The sequence below is a fragment of the Podarcis raffonei genome, chromosome 7 (genome assembly GCF_027172205.1).
Source record: "Podarcis raffonei isolate rPodRaf1 chromosome 7, rPodRaf1.pri, whole genome shotgun sequence".
NCBI lineage: Eukaryota > Metazoa > Chordata > Lepidosauria > Squamata > Lacertidae > Podarcis > Podarcis raffonei.
Genome location: NC_070608.1, coordinates 40,914,703 through 40,936,484, shown reverse-complemented (window position 1 = coordinate 40,936,484; position 21,782 = coordinate 40,914,703). Strand labels below are relative to the sequence as shown.

The 21,782-nt window shown below is 40.2% G+C and overlaps 1 protein-coding gene across 2 annotated transcripts; it reads left to right on the top strand.

Moving 5' to 3' along the window:
* The first annotated feature begins 294 nt into the window (after window positions 1–294).
* UBE2V2 (ubiquitin conjugating enzyme E2 V2) lies at window positions 295–15,592 on the top strand. 2 transcript variants are annotated; one of them, XM_053396205.1, is made up of 4 exons: window positions 295–422; window positions 7,170–7,315; window positions 12,415–12,540; window positions 14,718–15,592. In XM_053396205.1, exons 1-4 carry the CDS (start codon window positions 407–409, stop codon window positions 14,862–14,864), a joined length of 435 nt encoding a protein of 144 aa, XP_053252180.1. In that variant the 5' UTR covers window positions 295–406; the 3' UTR covers window positions 14,865–15,592. The 2 variants fall into 2 exon arrangements, with proteins under 2 accessions (XP_053252180.1, XP_053252181.1); XM_053396206.1 differs by lacking the exon at window positions 295–422 and adding an exon at window positions 6,638–6,760.
* The last annotated feature ends 6,190 nt before the right edge of the window (window positions 15,593–21,782 follow it).

Below are 21,782 nucleotides of genomic sequence, written 5' to 3'. Positions count from 1 at the left end.
ATCATCCCTGACTATTGGCCATACTGGCCGGGGCTGATGGGAGTTGGAGTCCTCCACCACCTGGAGGCCACCCCATTGGCTACCTCCGCAAACTCCGTAATTAACCCTTTCGCAGCCTCACTTCCCGACACCAGAGCGACAAATGCCCTGAAGGGCTCTCTTCTCCTGTCAGTTGCTTCGCGTAGCCGCCTCCCTACATCCCTCCCTCTCCATCCACCCCGGTCAGTCGGTATTTTCCCTTCCCTTATCTGCAGCCGCCTTAGCCGCCACCCTCTTGACGCGCAGAAGCAGCAAACGCCAGCGCGAGGCGGGGCTAGTTTCCAGGAAGTGACGTAGGGCGCAAGGCAGAAGTCACGTGCTCGGCGCCCGTGTGTTTCCTGGCTGGTGGGGGAGGGGTTTGGACAAGATGGCCGGATCCACAGGTCTGTGTTGAGAGGAAGGCGGGGGGGCGCCTTGGAAGGGCTGGCGGGGGGCTTTCGCCGGGGAGGGGGGTTCTCTCCCTAGAGACCCTGGTGGCGGGTCCTCGGCGCGGCTCATTCCGTGGAGAGCGGTCGGCGCCAGCGCAGCCGGGCCAAGGTTCCGGCGCCGGCGGGAGAGGAGGGCGGGGAGGCCGCGGGGGTTGGCGCTGGGGCCGGAGTCTTCCTCTTGGTGCTGCAAGGGATGCGGGGAGGAGACGCCTGCGGGGCTGGCAGAGGCAGGCGGTGCAGCCGGGAGGTGGGGAAGCTGAGGCAGCTTTCCGCTCCTGGGGTCGGTTTTTGTTCAGGGGAAGGTGGAATACGGGGTCTTCGGACCTCCTTCTCACGCTCGTTTCGGGTTTGGGTGAGAGGAAATGTGGCGTTTCTTGAGTCTCTCTTCCGCCCTCCCCCCGCAACGTAATACTGATAAATATTCCCCCTCTCTTCGAAAACGAAGCCGACCCCAGTGGCATTTAGGTGGCTTTTAATATCGCCGATTTCTAAGTGCAGGCGTTGCTGGTTGCTGAGGGTAGGACAGATACGTTCAACAAAAAACACACAAAGTATGTATGGGGGCGTGTAATTAAGTTCTGTCTTGGTCTTTTTGCTGATGAGGTCCGTTGTCAATCTTGCGTATGAATTTTTGTTACTGGCACGCTTCCCTCCTTTCCCGTTTGTGATCTTGTCGAAGTATTTCCTGCAAAACTCCAGAGGGAAATTTGGTTTTGCTGGTCACCAGTTAGCGATGAGCTTTGAGGCTTTGTATTGAATTTACTTTCTGTTTATTTTAATCGTATTGCTGAGGCAGTAGGCTAAGGGAAACCAAAACCTTTAATACTTGGACCTTACAGTTCCCGTTTTCCTGACTTTCTCTTTCTTTTCCTCCCTACATCCCCTTTTATCCCAATCCCATTTCTTGCCTTTTTTGTATACTGCCCACTTTTCAGCATCCCCACTTTCCTAATTCCCCGCACCCTTCTTCCCACTTTCAGTTTATTCTAGTTACTACCACAGCTTTTCAATACTATGTCTCAATTCTCCCCACTTCTCATAAAATGGTAGAAATGCAAATGTTTATCAGTCTTCCAGTTCATGCGGTTATTGGTGAAGTGGAAATATTGCATCTGAGTAGTGCTTATGAACGAGGGGTGGCAGTTATTCAAAATTAATGTGAAGTAAAATCCATAACTTATACTATGGATTATGTTACAAAATTCATTTGAGATTTAAACATGTCAAATTATTATGGCATGTTGTCTTTGAAGTCTGTTGTTAATCATAGATGGTGTTACCAAAGAATTTTACTTGAAAATAATAACCTTTAATAACTCTTTAATAACCTGGGTCTACTTGCTTGAACTGTAATTATCTTCCTTTTCATCGTTGGCAATATGTTTCACACCTGGATCTTTCACAGCACTGATAGGTACTGATTTTGAAAGGGTATTTAAATAATTTTGACTTTGTGTTCCTGTATTCCAGCCTTTTATTTAAACACCGTTAATAGGTGATTGTTTTTGTAACTGTGGTTGGTACCTTGTGCTGAATAAACTGTAAATAATTTTAACCTGGAAGCTGTGCATATTGTTCAATTATCTTGAAAAGGCATTTTCTTTCAGATTCACAACATGTATATCTATTAGTCTAATTATTTTTAATTGTGTTACAGCCACATAGGAATTAGCCAAATAAAGCCATACATTAATAAAAACTAAAACTTCTTAATATCAAATACCCTGTTTTAACATTTGTCACAAAATACCTTCATAAGTCAGGCTTGATGGGGGATGGGTGGAGTTTCAAACCTAGTGGGGGAACACTTGCTTGATCTTAATATTCTGTGATGGGACACAGAATACAAGCTGCTAAGACAGTCGGTCCCAAATCATTTAGTGGTTTAAAGATCAAAACCAGTTCTACTGGGAAATACATTGTACATACATATGGCTCTCTGTGGAGCAGGTTGCTATGCACAGATCTGGTTAATATTACAACTCACTTTTTCAACTTTATATGTTGTGCTTTCCCAATAATCATGAAATCTGGATTTAAAAGTATTGTTAGCATGAACATAATTGCTGTTTTGCATTGAAGTTCTTGAGTGACAATCAAAATATAGGATGTCGTATTGGATCCCATGATGATCTCCAGTTACCTGTATTTGTGCCAACGCAGAAAAAACAAAATAAGCAGTACAGTATTTCTGTGTCCAGACATATGACTGCTTGGCTGCTTTTACTCGTTTAATAAATGCAGTCAACAATACATCCACAGTATTTTAAATAGCAACTCATTTCAGTTATTTTTTACTGATGAAATACAAAACATAAACTGATACATACATAATTTATTTTTTCCATTAAACATTTACAACTTATTTATAACAAAACTATTCAGAATTTTGCCAGAGTTTGCTGCAATTCAGGCCAGAATTTTGTTTTTAGCAGCATGTCTTTCCATGAAAACTAGGGTGTTGTAGGATAGTCTCTGGGCATCACTGACATGCCTTTCATAATTTGTCCATTAACCATAAACTGCCTTGCATAGCTCCCATCAAACTTCATACAAAAACAGTTTCCAAGCTGTGTTCTCTTAAGGGAACCGTAAGCTTCTGCAGCAAATGTAAACAGCTAATGAGAGTTCATTTCATACTCTCATTATGAATCTGCCTCTGGGTGAGGAAAAGCTCCTTTCAAAGATAACACTCAGCACAGAAAATCCACTAATTTGGGGTTATTATTTTAATTTACTAAATCTTTATTGGCACATTTTTGAAGCAAAAGGTAGAACAAGCAAGTATAGGTCCTCTGCATGGAGAAGATGGAGAAATGCTATAGGGTCACAGAGAGAAGGCAGAATTGCTTAACACCTGCTTTGCCTCTGTCTTCACCCAAAAGGAAAGCAATGACCAAGCCGGTGATAACAGAATAAACAATGCAAGGAGGGAGCTGCAGCCCAAGATAGGAAAAGAGTGGCAAGGGAACACTTAGTTACTAAATGAATTCAAATCTCCAGTGCTTGATGGGCTGCACTCAAGGGTACTAAAAGAGCTTGCAGATGTGATCTCCAAGTCTCTGCCTATAATAATTGAGAAATTTGTAGAACAGGTGAGGTCTCTGCAGATTCTCCCCATCTTCAAAAATGTGAGAAAAGAAGACCTGGTATATAGATAGCAGTAAAGGGTTGGTCTGTGAGAATTTAAGAAATAGTGCTTTGATTACTAAGACTTTGCATGGGTTTCTATAAACAAGTCATGCCGGACAGAGTTAAAAGTGTGGTTGATCATGAGAATGATGGGGGCATAGTGTATCTTGTTTTCAGTAAGGCTTTTGACATAGTGCCCCATAATATTCTTGCAGGGAAGTTGGTGGATTGTGGACTGGATTGGGTGACTGTTAGGTGGATTTGTAGCTGGTTGACTGAGTGAACCCAAATAGTTCCTCATCTTGGGGAAAAAGTGAAAAGTGGGATGCAGCAGCATTGTTCAGTGTCGTTATAAATGACTTGGATGAAGGAATTGAGAGGATGCTCATCAAATTTGTAGATGGGTAGCTGCAGAAGACAGAATCAGGACTCAAGATAATCTTAACGGATTAGAGAACTGGGCCAAAACTAACAAAATGAATTTCAACAGGGAAAAATGCTATGTTCTACAATTAGGCAGCAAGAACCAGCTGCACAAATATAAGATAGGGGAGTCCTGGCTTGCCAGTAGTGCTTGTGAAATAGATGACAAACTTAATAGGAATCCACAGTGTGATGAAGCAGCAAAAGAAGTATAGTGGCCAGATCAAGGGAAGTCACATACCACACTATTTTGCCTTGGTCAGACCACACCTAGAATACCATGGCCAGTTCTGGGTGCCAGATTTAAGGAGGATATTGACAAACTGGTAGGTGGACAAAGTAGGGCAACCAAGATTACCACAGGTCTGGAAACTCAGCCATATGAGGAATGGTTGAGGGAGTTGGGTATGTTTAGCCTGGAAAAGAGGAGACTGAGAGGAGAGATGATAGGCATCTTCACATATTGAAAGGGATACCACATGGAAGATGGGGGCAAACTTGTTTTCTCCTGCTCTGGAGGGTAGCACCTGAACCAATGGCTTCAAGTTACAAGAAGAGGGATTCTGACAAAACACCAAGAAGAACTTTCTGACAGTAAGAGCTTTTTGACAGTACAACAGACTACCTTGAAAGGTGGTATACTCCCCTTCCTTGGAAGTTTTTGAGCAAAAGTTGTATGGCCACCTGTCATGGATGCTTTAGTTGAGATTCCTGCATTGCAAGGTATTGGACTAGATTACCCTTGGGGTACCTTCCACTCTGTAATTCTATGTTTTCATTATGCACATGGATATAATATTTAATGCTGCAGTTAGGGGAGGTAATTATTGGTCCAAAAGGGGGGTATTTTTGTAGTCAACTGAGCATGTAACTAATCATGCAGAAAGAAATGCTTCTGGCCTTTATCAGATGCTAAATGTAGTTTTGCATGTTTAGAAATATCTGTTCTTCTTTGTACAATAGCACTGTACAGAATCTGAGTCTGAGGCTGCACAGCAATACATACAAATGTTTTGTGTATTATCCAAATGTTCACCGTTTGGTAATGGTGATATGATTCTATACAAACAAAGGTAGTGAGCAGCTACAGCATGTGAGCAATTTTAAAATTTAGTCTGCAATACATTGCTGTATTGTGAGGGGTTCTAATTCAAAAACTGTTTTCCATGGCAACCATTGGGCATTCTTAATCTTAGCTGGAAACTATAGCAGGGCACTTATGGAAAGGAGATCTTTTGGTGTGTAAGGGGAAACTGCTTATTGGCTAGTGTAAAGCATGCTTTTGGTTGTGTGTATGCTCAAGCTGATTTTAGTCATATGTCCTGGAGTGATAGCATAGGGAATTACTGCTTTGCTTATAGTGGGGCAAATCCTGGTTTATTTAACTTCCCTTTTTCTTTTAAAGCCAAATATATTTGTAGTCCTGCTTGAAGCAGAGTGTGGTGGGGAAGCTTTTACTCTAAGAATGAAAAATGGCCAGTAATGGTGATAACCTTCCCATGGTTAGGATTTCCTGCTCTGTTTTTTTGTAATTATAAAAGGCAACCACTTTATTGGAATCTACAGTGTATTCCTTTACAGGTTGTGTGATATCACAGTATGGCATAGGTCAACTCATTATCTCCCATTGCTGTATTTCAGCATAATGAATACACATTTAGATCTCCAGCATCTTTGGTATTTAGAAGTCTTGAAGATATTATCTGTTAAAATCCCTTAGCACTTTTCACTCCCAAAATAGCCACCTGAGCATGCTTGTGGTCAAAGCAACTTAGGGCAGGCATTGCATGCTTGCATAATTGTTCGACCTATGCAAGGGATCAGATATGTACAAACCTGCTTTAGTAACCTGATACAGTCGTTTGAGCTGCCAGTACAGTTTGTGGATTTGGATCATATTTTGAAATGCATCCTTTTATTTGTAGGAAAATGGTGTATTGAGAATTTGCTTCTCTAATCCTTTTCATACAACCAGTCCTCTGCGAGAAATGAATGCTTTGCTGTATTCTTATTTTTGTTATGAAATGGGAAGTAACTGATTTCTACTCTGAACTGTTGTTTAGTTAGACAATTGCAAAGAGCAATATTTCTTAAATGCCTTCTAGTTCTGAAGTTCATCTCAATTAGAACTTGTGTGCACAATATTCTTATTTAATATGCAGTATGTGTGACTAGGACCAGTTCAAATGATGATATTGGCTTTATAATAAAAGATAACAAACAATATCATTTATTTTCTGTAAATTGTTGTGAGACATATAGTGAAAAGCAGGATTAAGTGCTAAACAAACAAGCCCGTACCCCATGCACTGAGCCCCTTTGTTCATCCGTTTGCAATGTAAGCAATCAAACCAGGAAGCACCTAATGAACCATAGTGCCCTCGGAAACTAGGCTTACATGCTTTGGAACAAGCTAAGACAGTTAACCCACTTAAAGTATGGTTTAATATTCTAGCTTGTTTCAAATGTGGTGACCATAATTTTTTGGGTTTGCTTATGCTGCAGAGGGAGGAGCAAATAAGCTGAGTGTTTGGGCAAAGACTCATATTTATTACTACTATAATAATTATTATATATTTATTTATACCCCAACTTTTCCTCTAATGGTACTCAAGATGACTTACAGCTAAAAATAAGAGCCGCTTATTTCATCTTGAACTCATAAAGGATTGTCTGAATGTAACCAGTATTCCACAGAGAAGTAATGACTGAGTAGTGCTTACTGTTGTAACGCTGAGGTAACTGTCATATATTAAAACTTACTTTCTGAAGCAGAAAATTGATGAACTAAATGGTGAAAATTATGGCTGTATATGACTTCCAGATATGAAATTTGATCATTTAATTTAGACTGTCACTTTAAAAAAAAACCATAAGAAAATCAAATCTGCATCCAAATAATTTGATGTTGCTGAGGAATTTAAGATTCCAAGTTGTATGATACTTCATAATTGGAAATAAGTTTGTTTTTCACATTGGTTGCAATTCAATATGTATATCAGTAAAATGTGTTATATGGTTATATGCATAAATTCTCAGGTGTGGATTTTTTAGTTGGCTCAACCAGGCCTTCATGCTAAGACGTGACAAGAGATCAGCTGTGATTTTGAACATCGCTATTTACATTGCTTTACTTTTTTCAAATAGTTAAAGTCCCTCGTAATTTTCGCTTGTTGGAAGAACTTGAAGAAGGTCAGAAAGGAGTAGGAGATGGTACAGTAAGTTGGGGCCTCGAAGATGACGAAGACATGACACTTACAAGGTGGACGGGCATGATTATTGGACCACCAAGGGTCAGTACTATAAGTTAAATCTTCATTTAGCGGAACTTTTCAAACATTTGCAATGCATGGTTGTTAGCTATGGGGTGAATCAACTAAGTCAAAGAGTAGACTCATCAATTTCAGTGGATTATTCTGAGTAACTTAATTGGATTCAGCCCAAAGATTGATGAATATCAGAATTCAATTAGGAATCTTATAAGCTATAACAGAAGTTAGCCCTATAGCTAACCTTGCTTTTTCACAATTGGTAACAATCGTAGAAAGGTATGGAATGGTTTCTTATAGGCCCAGGTCAATATGGGGGCCACATAATTGTAACATTAAGGACAATGGTAATTTTTTTACATTTTATTGAATACTATCAAATCTGTATTTAGATGACAGTGTCTCACGGTGACTTCTGCTCAAGTTGAAGTGTTCCAAATGCATATTCAGTAGTATGCAACTGTGGCCCAGCACAGATGCATATTTCTGTTGTGTGCATTCAAACAACACATTGATGATATTAGCTATCCCTCATTAAACAACAATTTCAGCTCTGCCAAGAAACAGTTTGGACCTTTAGAAACATGAGATGTTCTATTTTGGTTTTTAACTTATAATATATCACTTCAGTGTGTGCCTGTTAGTCACACTGAGCTTATGGCACCAAATATTCTCCCTTCCTTTAGTTTTATGTGTGCTTGTGTGTGCAGGCATAACAAACAAAGTAACGATGTGGATGGTGACAATTGACATGGCTATCCAGTGTACACAGAGTTCTGTGGCCTTCCCCTCCTTTCCCTTTAAGACCTGCATGTTGGCAGCAGAGGCTGGTATCATGCTAGTCACATCTCATTTGTTTTGTATTATAACCCCAGGATCTACTCCCAACAGCTTAGTGTGAAAGAGATTCAGCCATTAATAAAGAACCCAGTATGCCCTAATGACATTCTGAACCTTTCAAATTTGTTTTCAGTACTGGAACTGAACTGAGCTCAGTTTTTAACACAAGTCCGTGCCTGATTAGATTTCAGCAGCCTACTGTAGGTGGGAAAAGTATTTTTATTTTATTTTATGCTGTTAGGAGGCAGAAGCCTTTTCCAATCTATTGCAAATTAGCCTGGTCTACCTTCTCTCCACCCCTTCCATAAGTCAACAATCTGCTCTGGCTTTCCCTTTGAACCTTGGCTTGAGAAGGTTGGAGTAGCAGCAACATCTGGATCACTTCAGGATACTGTGGCTTTTTGGCTTGGCTGCTCTTGCCATGCACTCCAAAGGCAGCCCACACCCTTGCATTACCCCAGACACAATTAGTCTTTGAAAATCAGGTATCTGCATATTGTATGGCTGACATATGGCTAAAATATAATATAATTAATATAATATAATAGGACTATTCTGGGCATCCAGGAATTGGACAGAAATGTAATTGCTTTCTGCCCATAGGCAAAGTTAAGATTGATTGTATTTCTTTGCCGCTTTACATTCAAATGAATCGCAAAGTGGCTTACAAACAATAAATAGCAATAACATAATAGAGCATAATAGAACAACAGAAGTACAGCATAAATCATATAAAATAATCAACCAATCTACCATTACAGTCTATAAAATACTATTAACAAAGCAGCAACTAAAAAATAAGGTAAACATCACAATTACCAGCAAAAGTCATATGATTAACAAATCAATATGTCATTTATAATTTATAAATAGCAGCTAAAAAATAAGCTAAGCACTGTTAAGTTCATACACAGACTCTCCACACCCCTATGACTCATAGTATTGCATTCTATTCAGTTCATTAAAATAAACACAATGCCTGTTGCTAAGCCAGCTCAGCTAGATGCTGCACTTGATGGGGTTTTCGGTTAGTGAGCCATGGTGCAGATGGTGGTTTTTCAGACCTACCACTGGTGGTAAGGCGGAAGTTGGCTTTGGGTAGCCCACCCAGGCGCCTTTAGTAAGAAAACGGGTTAGATTACCTGACTGGTTCAGCCATTTGGTATGAATGGTAGCCTTGAAAATAGGGTTATGCCTGCAGTAACTTGTTTTACTGGCTTCCGTGATTCTAGCATAGAGTATATACCAAGTTTTCTGGATAGCAAAGAATAGGGTTAGAAAAACTTAATCTCCAGACTTTGCACAGTTACACATAAAATTGTATGATCTGCCACGATTTTCAGACATAGCTAGATGCCGAGCTTTCTCTTGTAGATTCAACCTGCATTATACTTTGGCCAAATGTGTGTCTTTTTATTTTTTATTAATCTGCCAGTTTTGCAAACAGAGGGCTTCTTCACTTGTGTTTTTCCTTAGGATGTTCTTATCTTCTGGCACTTGGACTTGATTTTCTTCAGTTCCTGGGGAATTGGAGTGAACTTTTCTCCCTTCACCCTCATATAGTTTTCAGTGCATATGTGTGTTTCTAGGTAGCATGGGGGGGGCGGGACATACCCAAGGAGTAAAATACAAGAAATCATGGGTGGGAACATTGGTAGGAAGAGGTCATGTGAACTGCAAATTTGGAGGAAGCTGCTATAAGCCAAGAGTAAAATTCTGACCAAAGATAGAGAGGATTTTCTACTAATATTAGGACTGGTTTCCTTTTATTTTAGTTTTGAAGATCATTCATAAAATTAGCAGCATTGTTGTGGAGCAGCATCAATCATTGTTTCTGCTTCAGCATCACACATACTGAATGTCTTAAAGTTAGTATCAATTTGAATTTGTTTTGATCCCATTTTACTGTAGTTGCATAAATTATATGTAGAGACTGAGAGCAGCTAGGGCAAGGCAATTCTAGTTCTCTTTCCCCAAAACTGACCTGTCAATGTGCTTACTTAAACATCTTTGACACAGTTATCAAAGCTTAGGCAAATCTGTCTTTTCTGAGAAAAGGGGATCCCATCAATGATAGGATTTGAGGGTGTTCTGGTCAGTGTTGTGGAAGGAATAGTAAATATTCCTGGAACTCATTCTAAATCTAGCTAAATGGTAAGAAGCAGTCTGGGTAAGTGATGAGAAATTATATACTAAAATGCTGTGGGCAGCTTCTGTCTTCTCTGAAGATGAAGGGATACGGCATCTATGGGATAGGGAAAGGTTTTAATTTAGTTAGTTTGGATGGTCACTGAGCACTGAGCCCAGTAGGTTTTTGAGCAGTGGTAGTGAATCTCGGGCCTTCCAAGACTCTCTGGACCTTGGAACCTTCCCTCGTCCACATCCCTCACCAACACTTCTTGTGTGCTTCTCAAGTGCTGTTGCCTGAGGGGGGCGATGTATGTTTGAATTGTGATAATGGCTCTTGCTTGCCTGGATAGAGGTTGGTGTTTGGGTGTGTAGAAAGCTGACTTTTGCATGGCTGAAATGTAATCTACTGAAAGGGGTAACGAGTCACAGCCACTGCTCTGCTGACTTTTGCCTACGTTCCCACTCAGTTTTGCACCTGGCTGCATGCACCATTGATATGTTGCCTGCCTCCCAAGGTTGCCCATGAGAGAATGTGGCCTTCATGGAGAGAGAGGTTCTCCACCCCAATGTAGAACATTCATGAAGGGAATTCTCAAATCTATATAATCACTCCACCCTCCCCGCCAAAAAACACTATATGCGGTTTCATTTAAAACAGTTCTATGTCACCTTCCTTCTGCGAAGCCTTCAAGGTGACCTATAAAAATGCAAATGCAACCATAATAGAACCCACAACAAAATTACCATTTATGAATTATACCCAGTTGTGCCTGTCTGTGTGTGGAATGCTTGCCCAACAGGACTTCCTCATTCTTCCATTCCTCCTGCAGCCTCTCACACTTCCATTTCGCTGCTGCTTGTTTCAGTTTTTAAGCAATCAAGATGAAATTGCACTGTCTGATTACTAGAGTGACCCCTGGTCACAATTTTCCCAGATTAATTTGATATGCATATTTGTTCGGAGTGTTCAGTAATTTTGAGTACTTCATCCACACTGAGATCAGAATGAGTCAGGGTAGTTTTGACAATGCCATATAGTACACAATTCAGATTCTTCAGTAAATAATAAACTAGAACGTAATTTTAATTTTAATGATAAGCCACTTTACTCAGTGAAATAATAAAAGAGTTAAATATTGTTTTTAGGGCTGACAGGTGTTGTGAAGGAACCAACATTGTATTTCAGATCAGGGAGATGCCTTGAGTGGGGTCGTTGTGAACTAGGTATGTATATACAGGCCCAGGATCCACAAGGCTACTGCAACACATGTGGAAAGTAGGAGGAGATAGTTTCTCATATGTGTAAGGGAAGAAGCTTTTTAATTGCACGGGTGATGTTTTTTGGAAGGTCTTTCCACTATTATGGGTATTGGGCTTCTTTACTCAAGCACAGTTCAGTTTGGAAAGCAAGCGTTACCTTCCTCTTTATCTCAGCAACTACTAGATGCAGAAGCCTATCCCAAGTTCTGTCGCTTCCTTCTTCTCAATTTTGGTTTGTTGCAAAGTTCTGTTTGAGGTTATTGGCTGCCTTCTGCCACATTTGTTCTGCGTTTACATGTATATATTTCTCACAGTTTCTCTATTAAAAATGGATCCTTTGAATGATGGTGGCATTGAGGTTGGCTGTTTTGTGAGTATTAAGGAGAAGATACATCTAGGTTTTTCATTTTATAAAAATCTTTGGGCAAGAAACCTAAAATAATGGTTACCAGGTGAAGGGGGAAAATCTGCCATGAAATGATAACACCAGTTTCTTCTTGCTAAGCCTTAGTTAAGCTGAACCTCCTTTGTTGCTTTAGTATTATAAGATATTTATTTGTCCCAATCCTGCTAGTGTTATCTACGTATCTCTAGATGGCTGGAGAACTGGGGATATATACAAGCCATGTTCTTCAGCTAGTCTGCATGCATGGAACCCTTCAAAAAATATTAAAATTTCACCAGTCAGCTGTTAGGAGAGAGCAGGAAGCTGAATTTACCTGCTACCCCTCTTTCCTGCCAAACAGCTGGTCAGCAGAATCTTACCAATTTTGAAACAGCTCTGCACACAATCCTTGAGATGGGGATGACTGACTTTGTTTCAGTATTGTTATTTGGAATGCATATTAGCTTTCAGTATGATTAATTCTTTTTTTCCCTCCTCTGTTTACTAGACAAATTATGAAAACAGAATATACAGCTTGAAAGTAGAGTGTGGGCCTAAATATCCAGAAGCACCTCCAACAGTTAGATTCGTAACTAAAATTAATATGAATGGAATAAATAATTCCAATGGAATGGTAAGATGGAATGCAGGATGATCAAGCCAGTTTATTTTTTGTAGAAAAGCTGTTAAGGATTCTGTTTCTTTTTTAATCTCCCAAAGTTGTATGTTCATCTGCTGTTATATGCCCTCAATTAACACATTAATTTGTAAATTGTGCTGTCATATTATGTGTTGGTGGTACCTATGGTCAAGGGGTTGCATCCACATTTAGTCATTTTTAGAGCAGACCCATTGAAATTAGTGAAACTTAAGTTTTCATGGTTACTTTGCCCCATTGATTTCAGTGGGGTTTATTCTGACCAAGTCTGGATCCATACCAAAGTTATAAAGTCACAGTAAAAACAAGAGGCTTAATCAATTTTATGTGGTGTGAAATAGTTAAAGGAATGGAAAGCATTTTTTAAAAATTGTGACTGCCAACATTATCAACTTCTTACATTAGTAAACATTTTGTGTATAGGAATGTGCCAAAGCCACAAATCTCTTTCTCTGTGTAGGAGATTCATCTAGGAAATGTGTAATGTTTGGCATGCCCTTGGGTCCATATATTATAATTTTACAATTGGAGCCATAATTTGGAGTACTGCAAATTAAAGGAAATCTATTCATCAATTATAGTTTGCCTTTGCTGTCATGTTAAATAATTAAATTTTACAAACTTAGTCCTTTTAGCTCCCATTTTTCTATTATGATCAATCCAACTAAAGCTGCAGAAGTTGCCCAGTGAAAATGACTCTTTGAGTCTCTCTCAGTCAAGTACAGGAATAAATTTAAAGCAACAGCACATCTGTTGTCTGTGCTTGCTCTGTATCAGTTGTGTTGGTTTCTCCCCCAGTTGAGCAGGCCATTGATTTCAGTGTAATGGACTGAAAATCCATTAAATGGGATCTGTAGACTTGCAAGTAGGTTGCTGATTTGTGAGTGAACAGTCAGGTAAAAACTGAACTGATGAATCCCAAACAAACTTAAAGTTATATTGGAATTTTTTTAGGAAGAACTGTGATCTAGCTCTAAAATATTCTGTATGGATCAGGGGTGGCTAACATTTTTGGGGGTTTGTGTGTCATTCAAGGTCTACATTTGCTCTTGGCCAACACTCTGGAGGCTGAGTGTCAGCAGGTGGTGTGGCTGCTCACACTCACACATGCATGCACAAATGTACAGGGCCCACCTCTCCTGTGGGTCTGATTCGTGCCATCTGATTGAGAAAGGGCTCTCTTGCCCCTTCCCTGCTCATCAGATGATTGAGACTACTGTGAGACTGCTGGGGTGGGCAGAGAGGTTTACCCATCCTCCGCAGCCCCTTCTCACATTTATTTTTATTTTTAATTCTGGACTTGGCAGTGTGGGGGACAGCGGCAGAAATTTACTTGGTGGCCAGTGGCTAGCCGCTCTCAATACAGACCCTCTATAGAATGTCCTATAGTATAAAAATTCATTGTGGAAGTACTGTGAGATTTTGACTGTTGTATATCCCAGACCTATAAACACATTTTCTGGGGTTGCTTTTTTTTCCATGGCCTTTAGGGGTTTCATACATTCTTTACTTATTAAAGAAACAGTATTCTTTGTTACCTTGCTGATTCATCGCAATAGTTTCTGTTTTATATTCCAACAGCTGCAAGTGTATATTCTAAGCTTGAATTGTATCCAAACTCAAATTATTCATAAGAGACAGAATAGTTGGCCTGTTTTTTTAAGGATGAATTCATAGAGAGGTTAAATCGCTTCCGCACTATCCAATAATTAATTAGTTGATGCATGCTGACATTTACATCTTTCTGCTGACTATGTTGCTAAGCTAAAATGGTCAGTTTTTACTAACCTATCCATGAGATATGACAAAACATTATTTTCACCTGCCTTCCTCCTCTTGAACTGTTTAACAGGAGATGCCAAATGTTTTGAAAACTTTCCCTGAATAGCTATAAAAACTAAAAAATCTTCAAAAGGAGCCACAAATTCTCATCCTTGGCATATGTATCCATAGCGGTTTATGAGGAGTCACAGTGATAATTAAGGCCTCAATCCTACCACTTCTGTACTAGTGCAGCTAGTGTTAGCACCAGACCATAAGAGCAGGTGGCTGGTGTTTAGGTTGTCTGAAAACTCAATGCAAGCATGCTACTACAGTTATGGAATTGGTTATTTTATGTGCCTTACTTAAATGTACACTTTCTTTCCTTACAGGTGGATGCACGAAGCATACCAGTGTTAGCAAAATGGCAAAATTCTTATAGCATTAAAGTTGTACTTCAAGAGCTAAGGCGTCTAATGATGTCCAAAGAAAATATGAAGCTTCCACAACCTCCAGAAGGACAAACTTATAACAATTAATTTTAGCTGAATCCCAAACTTGTCTTAAACAACTTCTACTTATGTTTAATGTCTTGATTCAATCTCACAATGCAAACCACCCACACATTAAGAGTTTCTGCTGGTGTACGTGATCTGGACATTTGAAAGAATATATATATGTATATGTATGCCCCATATGTTTTCAGGCACAATCAGAGAAAAAAAAAGGCAGCACAATTATTTTTCCTCTTTACCAAGGCACTATAATTTTAAGCATAAACCTGAAGTAGCCTAAAATTGGAGCTCCGGTGTTTCAAGACGAAAGCATGACAGGAAGTGTCAGGTTGCTGTGGAATAATGTTTCAGAAAACTTTTTCTCAAGAAGAAAAAATACAAATGGCATGCTTTATCCATCTTGCTTTAGTAAAAGAGCTGCAGATAAAATTGTTTCAGTAGCAGGTACTGCAAATACCATTGCTCAACTTGTTTAATTTTTGCAAAGGTGTGGGTGCTGACTGCTAGTAGTGTCACAGAATACGGTCAGGATTGTTTTGATACTTGTATTTATAAAATGGGGAAATGATTTTCTTTTAAGCGGCTCCTGTGTGTTACATGTAATGGACATTGCAAATATTTGTTTACAGTCTTTGTTCTAATAAACCATGCATTTAAGTTTTAGTGAAGCAAAACAAAAAAGGAAAATAGGTGTATGGATATGTGATTGAGAATAAAATTAGTCTTCAAATGTAAATAAAATGTGGAAAGTATTTGAGGCTGTGCTTATCTCTCTGTTTAAGTTGTGCCAGTAGTACCTTGCAGCACTAAGAGGTCAGATGTTGCTCCTAATCTATGGCAGTGTTCCACTCACTTACTATCTTAGGCTGTTGAAGTGATTTCAGCCAAGCCAGATCCTTAGTCTAGGCACAAGTTAGGTTCTACATGTGTAATACTTTTTAAGACAAAACACAAAATAATGATGACAGAATGGACACCCAGTTGTAACTTTACTGCTTTCATAACTGCTCATGCCCATGTATCTCATATTATTGCGATGCTTTATTGCTTTTTTAAAAAGCAGGTTTGCTATTAAAAACGATGGGTTATATTCCAGAGTGTCACTTAGGTTGGCACTACAACTTCTGTTAGTTGAATGGTTAGGGGAGCAATTTTGGGCTTGGTTAGGGACCCTCCAAATCAGATGTAGGGGGAACACATAAAGCTTCAGGGGAAATCACTGAAAATTGCTTCTCTCCTTATTCCAATGACTGAAGACTTATACTCAGCTATCAAATACAACCCTGTGAGAATAGGGGAAAAGAAAACTGTTGGTAAGCATTTCAGTGCTATCTTAAAGTACTTTGGTGTTGCTGCTAGAAGGTTCGGGAGGTTTAGAGGAGCAGGATTGCAGTTCTTGGATTGGCTGCCCTAAAATAATCATTTAAAAAATATATCCAGTTGCACGGACAGGTGCACAGATGACCTCTCTTCAGCAAAAAGAACATACCAGTGGAAGGCTGCAGTGTGGATAATTTGCAAGAGAAGACCCTTTTAGAATGAAAAGTTACCTGGAGCTTGCATATATACACTTGCTAGGCATGCTGTGGTCGCTGTATTGACCAGCTACTGTATTGACCAGTCTGCATTCTGAGTGCAATCTTTTTCTTTGCTTGAGCCATTAGAATAGGTGTGGGAGACCTTTGACTCATGGGCAAACTTTGCCCTCTAGGTCTCCTCTCCTCGTGTAACTGACATTACTGCAAAGGGATAATCAAGCTTAAAGTGAGCTGATTATTCATTTGCTGGAGCAAGATATGTTCCCATCATTGTGAGCTCATGGGTGAGGGGAATGCAGCTCTGATAGCACCAAGCTAGACCTTTCCATGTTAGCAGTTTCAATGGAAACAACTTGGGTGTTGTTGGAAGAAGAAGAAGAATTAGAAGAAGAAGAAGAAGAAGAAGAGTTTGGATTTGATATCCCGCCTTTCAGTCCCTTTAAGGAGTCTCAAAGCGGCTAACATTCTCCTTTCCCTTCCTCCCCCACAACAAACACTCAGTGAGGTGAGTGGGGCTGAGAGACTTCAAAGAAGTGTGACTGGCCCAAGGTCACCCAGCAGCTGCATGTGGAGGAGCGGAGACGCGAACCCGGTTCCCCAGATTACGAGACTACCGCTCTTAACCACTACACTATCATCGCACCTCATCCTTTTGAGAGCACCCCAGTTCGTCCTGCCAATGAATTGCTGCCTGTAATCCTGTTTTGAAGCTCACCAAGCTAATGGCCATCATCAAACCATGTGTTGGCGAACTTGATGCAATTTAATTTTATTGAGTGAAGAAATACTTCCTCTTGTCTGTCTAGAAGCTGCTGCCAGTAATTGCCATTGGGCAGCCCTTAGTTTCTAGTACTATGGAACAGGGAGAAACTTGCTCAGTCTCACATATTATAGATTCGCTTTACAGTTTTTTATTTGGTGTTTTTAACAAAGCAATAAAATGGTCTGGGACCCATCCTCTGGTATCACCTGTTACCTGCTCCTGTGCCTATACATATGCACATGTGAACCTGCATCTTACAGGCATGTTCAGTTGGGGGATCTTTACTGGAGGTGATCTACATCTACTGTGGCTTGAACCATTAGTAAAGAAAAAGCAAGATGGTTGTAAGTTACACAGGCTACCTCATGGCCTGGACCATAAGCTGAAACAGTTCCTATCACAGAATGCTATTGCAGCTAGTAGTCACCTCTGAAAATTAGGGAAACTCAAATGGGTTGCTCTTGAGTCCTGCTTTTGGGATTTTCATAGGCACCCATAGGCTAGATCCAGCTGGACTCTTCTTGTGTTCCTACAAGAGCTTTCCTTACATGGATTATGTTGTTGTGTAGTCGTTTAGTCGTGTCCGACTCTTCATGACCCCATGGACCAGAGCACGCCAGCTTCGAGAACACTGTCCAACCATTTCTTTTCTGTCATCCCCTTCTCCTTGTGCCCTCAATCTTTCCCAATATCAGGGTCTTTTCCAGGGAGTCTTCTCATGAGGAGGCCAAAGTATTGGAGCCTCAGCTTCAGGATCTGTCCTTCCAGTGAGCACTCGGGGCTGATTTCCTTAAGAATGGAGAGGTTTGATCTTCTTGCAGTCCATGGGACTCTCAAGAGTCGTCTCCAGCACTATAATTCAAAAGCATCAATTATAGGTGGGCACTAAGGAGGCAGACTCTATGTAGTGCAGATCTAAAGCCACCAGGGGGAGAAGCTCAAATGGAAATAACTAATTTTGTGTATGTAGAGATCAGGAAAATGAGAAAGGCAGAGAGAAGAAGCAAGTTCCTGTGGGATGAAGGGCGGAGAGAAGTCTGAATTTCACTGTGACTTATACATGCACTGTCATGACTAGGTTGAGAGTTACTGGCAAAGGCTAAGCAGTGGAGGGCTAATCTTCCCTGATGTCTGAGCATACAGTTTTCTAGGCTCAAGCTATGATAAGGTGGTTGAGGATAAGGTAGCATTTGTAGGTCATCCTTGAGCTAAATCTGCTCAACTCTGGGTTCTTTGGGACCCTCCAAAAAAGTTCAAAATTATTAAAAAGGGTTTTGGGGCAATAATGGTAATTTGTGCTCTTTGAAATAGTTCTGACTGACCTGAAGAGAAAACTAACTGCTGAGAAGCAATGGAATGGAGTGGGGAGGCAGCAGGGGTGTAAGGGGTCTAGCTAGGCTGAAGAAGTCTTGCTTCTGCAAGTATCTATGGAGTGAGAGCAAGCTTGGAAAAGAGTGGTGCAGAAAAGACTTCTGGAGGATCTCCAAAATGTAGATCAGTGTCCTGGGTAGGATGCTGAACAAGGTGGGAACTGAGAGGCGCCTAATTATAGGAATTAAGCTTCCTAACTGGGATTAAATAAATAATGCCAGTTATTTATATATAAATAAAATAAAATAGCTCCAACGCAAAGACCAAGGCAGGACTGGACACAAGGGACTTTTAAAGGATACAAGTAGTAAACTGTCAACAAGTCAATCACATGTCACAGCCAGGTGATTAGAAATGTTTCAGAGGAAATGCATATTTAGAGACTTAATCAAGTTACAGGGGAAGATGTCTGGTGGAGGATGACTCTTTCTAGGTTCTTAGTAAGAAATAAGAGTGTCTGTTTGCATTAGATATAGAAGTTCAGGATATATAATTAACCTTTTTGCCATTAATTTTATGACTTGTGCAAAGGCTGTTTGAGATTTGAATTACCGTAAGCCGCTACAGCTTCCCCTCACGGGATTGACTTTATACCACTGTCTCTGTTTGTTTGCAATAGTACTGCACTCTTTTACACAGAACAAAGCCAAAATAAATGCTTAGTTTCAGGGCATATGCAGAGTTCCAGTTGAAGTGATATTCTTGGTAATGTGCCACTACCAGCTTCCATGTTTCTGGAACCTCTTCACTGTGTGCTAATCGTATTAAATATCACCCCAGTACTTATTGGTAAATAATTTTAAAGCTAAAGCTGTCAAACACTTATTTGTGTGCCTGTTATGATGGAAGATTCAATGTTTGTGTCCCTAAGTATCCTCAGGTTTGCCATATTTATTCTGAAGTAGAAATTAAGATAGAGCTTCTATCTCTTTCTCCCCCTCCCTCCTAACATAGCTGAGAAGGCCATATTCCCACGGCAGCATGCCTAAAGGAAAAACTGTTTTGCACAGCATCACACAGCTATTCTGAAAGTTTTGTGTAAATCACAAAACTTTTGTCTCTTAAGAAAGGTCAAGGGGTTAGGAGTGGCTGTTAAAGGCCACACGCTTCCATTTCCCCCATAATTCAAGGGCTGCCTGAAAGGTAACTGCAAGATGGCCACAGAGACTGTTGATCTCTGTTGTGTTGCTCACTCTGAACCGTTGCATCATTCCTCTATTGTTTTCCTACTGTATAAACAGCCAGGCTGCTGGAAAGCTGTGGAACTCGAATCTAAGGCCCTGCATGTAAACATGCAGTATTGTTACTGTTTTTCAGTTTACAGTAAACACAGAGCTGCAATACGATGCGGGGGATATTCAGTATTCCTGCCCTCAGAGAATACGTAGATAAAATATCTGTTGAGTAGATTCAGAGGTGTTTCCCCAGCTATGATTTGTCTCCTCTCTACTACCCCAAGTGTATATTAGCATGGCAGCACCTGTGCTGTGGAACTCCCTGCCTCTTGACATTAGGCAGGTGCCTTTACTGTACTGTTTTAGACAGCTGTTGAAAACCTTTCTGTTCTAGTAAGCCTATCCAGACACATGCTTTAGTTTACATTTGTTTCATTTTTTTATTCTGCTTTGTTTTTAATGATAGCTTTCTTCATGTTTGTTTTTATTGGTTTCTTCATTTTATTCATCTGTTATATATAACAGAATCTGCACACTGCTTGGACTTTTTTTTTTAGGAAGCAGTTTATATTTCTCCCCTAAATAATAATAATAATCAAAAATAGTAAATGATTATTTAAAAATATGAATACATTGAATACCACCCATTATCTGTATCCAAAAGTATATATGAAGCACTACCTATCCATGCATTGTTCCCTGTCTCTTAAGATGAAGCAATAATGTCCTGTTATTAAACCAAAGTAATAATGACCTTATTGCTTTGAAGCATCAAGGTTAGGTAGGTGGGCTGTTTTCTTTTGCCACCTTCCTGCTTCAGACACTGATTTGGGGGAACCTCTAGATAAAATTTCCTGTGCCACTCCCCACCTGAGAGCGCACACCACCTTCTTATAACCTTTTCCCACTGCCTATTTGTTTGCCTCCTTCTCTTGAGACCAATCCACAGCGTATCCCAGAGAGAGGACAAGTTGTAAACCATGAATTTGTCACTATGCCTTCTTTTTCCTCTGTTCACTTACTCAATCACTTGTTTAGGGGGAGTAGGTAAACAGGCAACAGCAAGAGCCGGAAACTCCAGATATTGGCAGTGGGCCCAGGCTATGGGTATCATTAGATGCCAGATGATGCCAGCTCTGTAATGCCTGCCTTGGTGCTAATCATTGTTATTAGTGCCTTTTGCAGCCTTTGTCTTTGCTTGTTGCTTGAATTTTGACATTGCACAGGGCACTGCTGAAATTTGAGACCCCGAGGTCTGCCACTGTGGCCAGCCATTATGTAAACATAACATTACAATATTGCATTATGTATGAAAAATGTTACAAAATTTTAAAACACACAATGGTTTAAGCAGCAACGTAGGCTAAGCAATGAGGTTCCCTCCTGAAGTTGTTTAACTACAGCACCCATCAGCCTAGCCAGTAAGGCTAATGATAAAGACGATGGGAGTTGCAGTTCAAAAATATATTGAGGATACCCCATTGTCTAGCCTTGCTTTAAAATACAGTTGGTCCAACATAAACAATTTTTTAAACAGTCCAATAAAAGCACATAAAAGGCATTTGGGAGTGGAGTTTTTAGCCATTTTAAATTCTAAGCAGAAGGGTCAACTATACCTCTGTTGGGAGTTCAACAGAGTAGGGGTGCCACTCCTGAAAAAGTCCTGTCCTAGTGCCTGCCCGTCTAATCAATCTTAAAGGCAGATTACTTGACCAGGGCCTTCAATGCTGAACTTGGGACATAAGCAGTTACAGATAGCCTTGCCGTAATCCATTTAGGACTTTTTAACGCTCAAGACTCATGCTTTGAAATGGACCTGGGAACACACTAGTTACCAGTTCAACTGATACAGCATTGTTTCAATGTGTTCAGAACGCTTAGCGCCTGATATATATATTTACATTAAGTGGCTGGGAAGTATGATGACCAAACCCTCTGCAATTGCCACTTGATTTTAAACCCTAAGACTTCACATTCTCTGTGTTGTTCAGGAAAGACTGTGTGTTCAGTTGGCTGCCTGCCCAACCCTTCTGGTGGGAAAGTCACCTATGAAACAAAAATCTGGTTCTGACAGGTTCTGGGTGACACAAACACG

What these genes read in the sequence shown, in the direction of transcription:
- UBE2V2 (XM_053396205.1), top strand. An exon ending in TGATTATTGGACCACCAAGG is followed by an intron (nt 7,316 to 12,414) that starts GTCAGTACTATA and finishes TCTGTTTACTAG; the next exon opens with ACAAATTATGAAAACAGAAT. An exon ending in TAAATAATTCCAATGGAATG is followed by an intron (nt 12,541 to 14,717) that starts GTAAGATGGAAT and finishes CTTTCCTTACAG; the next exon opens with GTGGATGCACGAAGCATACC.